Genomic DNA, 6000 nt, shown 5'->3' with positions numbered 1-6000 from the left:
GCCTTCTTCCTGTGCTGTGCTGCTTGTGTCTTTTATTTCCACACTGTTGTGGTCACGCGGATTTTTTGTATGTTCTATCCTCCCCGCTCCCCTACTAAGCATTATGTCCTAAGGATGAATTCATGATACTATCATCGTTTTGTAATTGCTAAACAAGGGAGTCAAGTTGAAGATAGAATTTTTAGGTTTCAAATGTGGATATACCATGACTTAACCCTTCTGTGATGTAGTGGCTCAGATACAGGGAATCATAATATTGCGGAGGAAACTTTCTGGGCCTTAAGTACAGCAAGCAAGGGGTTAACCATGTTTTACTAATATACTGGTGTGTATGCAAAAGCTGTGTGTTACAATTACAAAGACACACACACACACACACACACACACACACACACACACACACAAGGCAGCACACAGCATTTTAACAACCCTGGGTTGGGAGTAAGGCAGACTTGAGTTTGGACCTCATTTCTAGCTGTTGGACCGTGGGCCTCCTCAGCCTCTGAATGTGGGTCCCTCCTCAAGGTCTCTGGCGCCCCGAGGACTCGCAGTGGCCAGAGCGGGCACGTCGGAGGCACTTGATGGGTTATGGCAACAGAATGCTGTGTTGCAAAGAAAAATCCTTAAGCTTCATGCACAGGGACCTTTCGCCCAATTACTAATTGTAAAAAAAGAAAAACAGAAACAATCAGAACGTCCAGCCACTTGGAGAGTTCAGGTAAAAATGAACGTTGAACTATCTTTAACATTAAGATAAAGTCGTAGTTCAGCCTGAACTGATCTTCCTCACCTAACCTGATGTGTGAGTTTGGTTTTGCTGCTGCAAGAAATCACCACAGACGGGAGGCTGCAACAGCACGAAGTTCTTATTCGACAGTTCTGGAGGCCAGAAGGCCGGAATGGGTGCCACGGGGCTGACACTGAGGTGTCACAGCGCTGGGACCTTCTGGAGGCTGCAGAGGAGAGTCCTGCCCGCTGGCCATTTCCAGCCCTGAGAGGTGCCCTGTCCTGCACCTGTAGGGTGCCCTCGGCCTCCCTCTGCCTCTGAGCCCCACTTCCATGGCCACGTCTCCTGCTCGGACCCTGCCCTTCCTCCCCTTCCGCTTACATGGAGCTTTATGAGGCTCCTGGTTCACTCAGACAATCAGGAAAATGGGCCCCACCAAGATCCTTACATTAATCACATCAGCAGGGTCCCTTGCACCGTGTACACGGCCACTCAAAGGCCTGAGGGTCAGGAGGTGGCCACACGTGGGGACCGTTATTCCGCCAACCACACATGACAACATAAAAATGGTAATGAGGGGACAGGCTTAGGACACAAGGCAGGCGGGGTGGATGAAAGCAGCCTCGTATATGAATCTACGTCATGGTCCCCATGTAAACGTGACAGAAATGTGACGGGAAATGGCAGAGAAAGCTCTGGTATAAATGACAGTTGATTTGTAAGAGGGCTGAGGGTGTGGGTGGTTTTCCACCTACAAAATTAAACAATTGTTTTATTCCCAGAGCAAAAATCTTCACTCACTGTAGCCACAGAATCCCTTTCTTCAAAGGCAGGGTGATGTGGGAAGGGCAGAATTAGACAATCCCCTCTTCCGTGCACAGCCCTTTACAGCGGACATAGCCCTCCTCACACACACACACACACACACACACACACACACACACACACACACCAGTCTTTTTTCTTTAAATGTTTACTTATTTGAGAAAGAGCGCACGTGTGTGTGCATTCATGCACACATGAGCAGGGGAGGGGAGAGGAGAGAGGGGAAGAGAGAATCTCAAGTAGGCTCCTCCCTGTCAGCACAGGGGCCCAAAGTGGGGCTCAATCCCATGAACTGAGATCATGACCTGAGCTGAAATCAAGAGTTGGACATTTAACCAACTGAGCCACCCAGGTGCCCGCCCCCCCCCCCCCACCATCCTGCTTGAACTTGTCTACCTTGCCCTAAAGCAGGACCCGGATCGGGAAACCAAGTCTGAGAGAAGGTTGGTGAGCAGGGAGCTGGGGCTTGATTGAGCCCAACCTCCCGGCGGTTTCCACTGGGCCCCCCCCATCCTGCCTAGCACTCAGCACATCTAGAAATGAGAACTCCCCCCTCCTGTAGGCAGCCTGTTCCATTCTGGCATCTCCCTGCTGCAGTTTCTCCTGTTGGTTCTGAATCTGTTGCCCCCAAACAAGGCTGCTTTTTCTTCCCCTCAAGAACCCAGCAGGGTCGTCTCTTCGCTGCATGGAACTGGGCAGGCTGGTGGCAGAGAGGATGGTGGCCATCCTGGGCCATGAGTCGGGAGGGGTCTGGGGAGGGTGCGAGAACCAAAGGAAGAACAGGGGACGCTCACATGATGTGGGGTCCTTTAGGGCAGAGACCCGAGGCTTCCAGGCTGTGGCTGCTCTGGGCTCGCCTCTAGCTCTGCCTCCATGGAGAGCATCTGTGCAGACCCCATGGCCTGGACCTCACGACCTGGCCATCCCGTAAGTCCATGCTCCTCTGGAAGGCAACTGTCGCAATGGTTTGGGGAAAATTTGTGTTTTCAACTCACCTCTGACATGAATTCATTTGGATACACTTTCTTCTTGCCTTAATAAAAACTAGACCCCTTATAACCAAAGTAGAGTACTCAACCCCTAGCACAGAAGAGAGTGAAGGCAGCCATCTTTGACAAAGGCCACCATGGGGCCCCACTTCTATCCTCTGGGCAAATACCCGTAGTTTGCTGAGCGTCTGGAGTGAAATTCCACTTTCATTAGCACAGATGCGAATTTCAAAATTCTCTTTCAGCCTAAGGCCAACATCTTTGTTCTCTGTATAAAGCACACATGTAATATTTATCATTTTTTTTTTAATAACCAGACTTCTCCCTCACTCCCTCCTGTGCTGTGAAGCAGACCCTTCAAGCTGTCTTTGCTGTCTGGCATGCACACTCACCGCCCGTTCCTAACCGCAAGTAATTGATGCGTTTCCTGCGCGTTCTTGCTGACGAGGCCAGGAGGGATGCGGCTGGAGGGATGGGCACCTTCCACCGACCCGCAGCCTGGCTGTTTTGGCACTAGGATCCCCTCAGCTCCTTCTCAGCCACATTAGTTTCGCTCCAGAGCCTCCCCCATCTGACAATCAGCCTCCTTCTCTGCAGCCTGACTTCTGGGTAGCTTATCTCCCCACGGGCCCCCTCGGAAGTCCCCTGGAACATGACCCCTTGGTGTCCCTCGGTGCGTGAGTGGGCGGGGAGGAAAGTCTCCTCTGGTTCCAGTCCTTGTCCGGCTGCTCACGGCTGTGGGACGTGGAGGGCCAGTGCCGCCGGTGGGGGGCAGGCCACAAGTCCCACCCCCACCGCCATGCTCTGGGCGCTCTGCTGAAGGACATCTCTAGTTCCCATCATGTTTTTTAAACTATTATTATTATTTTTTAATGTTTGAGAGACAGAGAAAGAGCATGAGCAGGGGAGGGGCAAAGAGAGAGAGGGGGAGACAGAGAATCTGAATCAGGCTTCAGGCTCTGAGCTGTCAGCACAGAGCCGGACGCGGGGCTCGATCTTATTAACTATGAGATCATGACCTGAGTCGAAGTCAGATGCTTAACTGCCTGAGTCACCTAGGCACCCCAGATTTTTTTTTAAGTTTTATTTATGTATTTGAGAGAGACTAAGATAGCGGTGGGGGGAGGGACCAAGAGAGGGAGACGGAACCCCCAAGCAGGCTTGGCACTGCCAGTGCAGAGAGCCCAGTGCAGGGCTTGATCTCACGAGAATGTGAGGTCAGGACCGGAGCCAAAACCGAGTCAGACGCTTAACCGACTGAGCCACCCATGTGCTCCCCACACCCCATCGTATTTTTAGAGGCCTCTAGAAACCAAACGCTAAGAACTACAGCCTTGGGCAGCTCACCTCAGCCCTGTGAGCCTCCGCTCCTTTGTGTAAACAGTGAAGGTAATGATAATGTTCTCTGATGTCACATTTTTACAGGAGCGCCGTAAATGAGGAGATGGATCTCAGCCATAAACCACTAGGCAAGTGGAGGCAACCGTTAATAGCTCGCTTTTTATTCAGAAAATAGAGGCTGTGTGGATTTTAAAAAGTGTTGCACAAATTGTTTTAAGTTAAAGATTATATAATTCTCAATTTTTTTCCTGGATGTGGACATCAGTGAAATTTAGATCAGAGAACAGGATACGGATAAGAAAAGGGACCAAGTTCTCAGAACAACAGCAGATGCTACTCCAAACCTTATGTATTTCAGGTCAGGTCCCCCTGACAAGAAGCCCGGACGGAGGTTCCTACCACTTCCTCGCGCAGGTGAGGCTGAGAAGCCAGGTCAGCCAGCAGAGTGCCGGCCGTGCCTCCTTCTACAAGAAGACAGTGTTGTTCATCTATATTGATCGACTCTGGGCAAAATGACTGCCTTTCTGGGGCGCTGTGGGAACGCCTGATTCTGGATGCTTTGCATGTGACCCAGCACCCACCATTCCGGGGGTGTTCAAGGAGAGCAAACTAAGACCAGTCCCAAGCCCCACCCTGGACGTCCTGTTTCTCTCCCATAAAACAGACACACTCTGTCTCCCTTGCAGGCTGCTGGCACCCAGCGCTATGCTGGCAGGTTGTGGGTGCTCCTTCTACACTTGCATATTTCCTTTTCTTGTGAATGTCAGGAGTGAAGAAGAGAGGAGGGGCAAGGAGAGAGCCAAGATAGACCTAAACTACTAAGAAATCAGGGTGTCTCTGTGGTTGGGGCCACCTGAGAGGCAGCGATGGGGAGACGCCGCCCAGAAGTGAGCAGACCTGGGTCTTATCCTGCTCTGTCCTGGCTTTTCCAGGGTCCCTGTGTGACGTGTGTCCCCACTGCAGGCTGCTGGGCAGATGAAGCGATGCGGGGTGTCCAGGGGCACCTGGCACAGTGCATGCAGAGAGGGACGGCCCAGGTCCCTGCACTGTGACCCCCACGTGGAGGCCGGAGCTGTGCAGGAGGAAGGCCCCGGGTCCCTACCTTTCTCGGCTCCCGCCTGGTCGTGCTTCTCAAAGAGCAGGTAGCGCGGGCTCTCGGGGAGGAAGGGCAGGCTCACCAGCTGGACCAAGGCGGGGACAGCGATCACTCCAAACAGGTACGGCCAGGTGCTCTCCTGAAGGGAGAAAGAGGAGGCCGATGAACAGACGTGGCCGTCGGCCATCCTGCTGCGGGTGGGCCCCTGGGCCAAGCAGGGTCAGCTCCCAGGGTGACCCCCAGGGACAGAGGCCGAGAGAGGGACCGGTTGCTGGTTTAGCACCAGCCCCACGCGTCTGGCATTCTCCACGCATGAGGTCGGTCCATTCTCAGAACCACCTGTGCGGTGCTGACCCGTGGGATCCAGGGCACCCAGACCACTCAGGGATATCCGAGCTGACCGAAGCCAGGACTCCAGGGGGCCTGCACGGGCTCCTCTCCTTCCTGGCCGGGTAGCCTTGGAAACCATGCTCACAGCCCCTCAAAACCTCTGTCCCTGGAGAGGGCAGAGACCGTGCCCAGCACAGTGTCCACAGGAGAGATTCGAGGGTGTGGGAAGTGGCTTCTGTATGCACTGGTCACCTTCACACGGACCCCCCTGGCAGTAGCAGGGATAGCCTCTCACTGTCTTTTCTAGGAGTTGTTCAAAACAAAAGGCATGTTTAAAAATTTTTTAATGTTCATTTATTTATTTTGAGAGAGAGAGAGAGAGAGAGAGATCAAGCAGGGGAGGGGCAGAGAGAGAGGGAGAGAGCATCCTAAGCAGGCTCTGTGCTGCCAGCACAATGTGGGGCTTGAACTCACAAATCGCGAGATCACAACCTGGCTGAAATCACAGTTGGTGGCTCAACAGCCTGAGCCCCCCGGGCGCCCCCAGAAGGCGTGTTGTAAAGAACACTATGACTCGCCTAGCACGGGACCACGAGGGGCTACGGAAAGTCACTCTCAGATGGTCTGTGTGATGCCGGTAGGGCCTCCTGCGTGCCGTAAAGCACAAGGTCAGAGTTCTTACACCTGCTTGT

At 53.1% G+C, this 6000-nt stretch overlaps 1 protein-coding gene across 4 annotated transcripts in view; it reads right to left on the bottom strand.

Moving 5' to 3' along the window:
• Window positions 1-6000, bottom strand: part of SLC2A9 (solute carrier family 2 member 9) — a 236485-nt gene that overhangs the window by 95422 nt on the left and 135063 nt on the right. For all 4 annotated transcript variants that reach the window (XM_029948675.1, XM_029948667.1, XM_029948678.1 and 1 more), the window contains one exon: window positions 4985-5117. In XM_029948675.1, the coding sequence (XP_029804535.1) occupies window positions 4985-5117 (133 nt within the window). The remainder of the gene's footprint in view (window positions 1-4984; window positions 5118-6000) is intronic.

The sequence above is a fragment of the Suricata suricatta genome, chromosome 1 (genome assembly GCF_006229205.1).
Source record: "Suricata suricatta isolate VVHF042 chromosome 1, meerkat_22Aug2017_6uvM2_HiC, whole genome shotgun sequence".
Lineage (NCBI taxonomy): Eukaryota > Metazoa > Chordata > Mammalia > Carnivora > Herpestidae > Suricata > Suricata suricatta.
The sequence above is the reverse complement of the archived record's forward strand: the minus strand, read 5'-3'. Positions and strand labels throughout refer to the sequence as shown.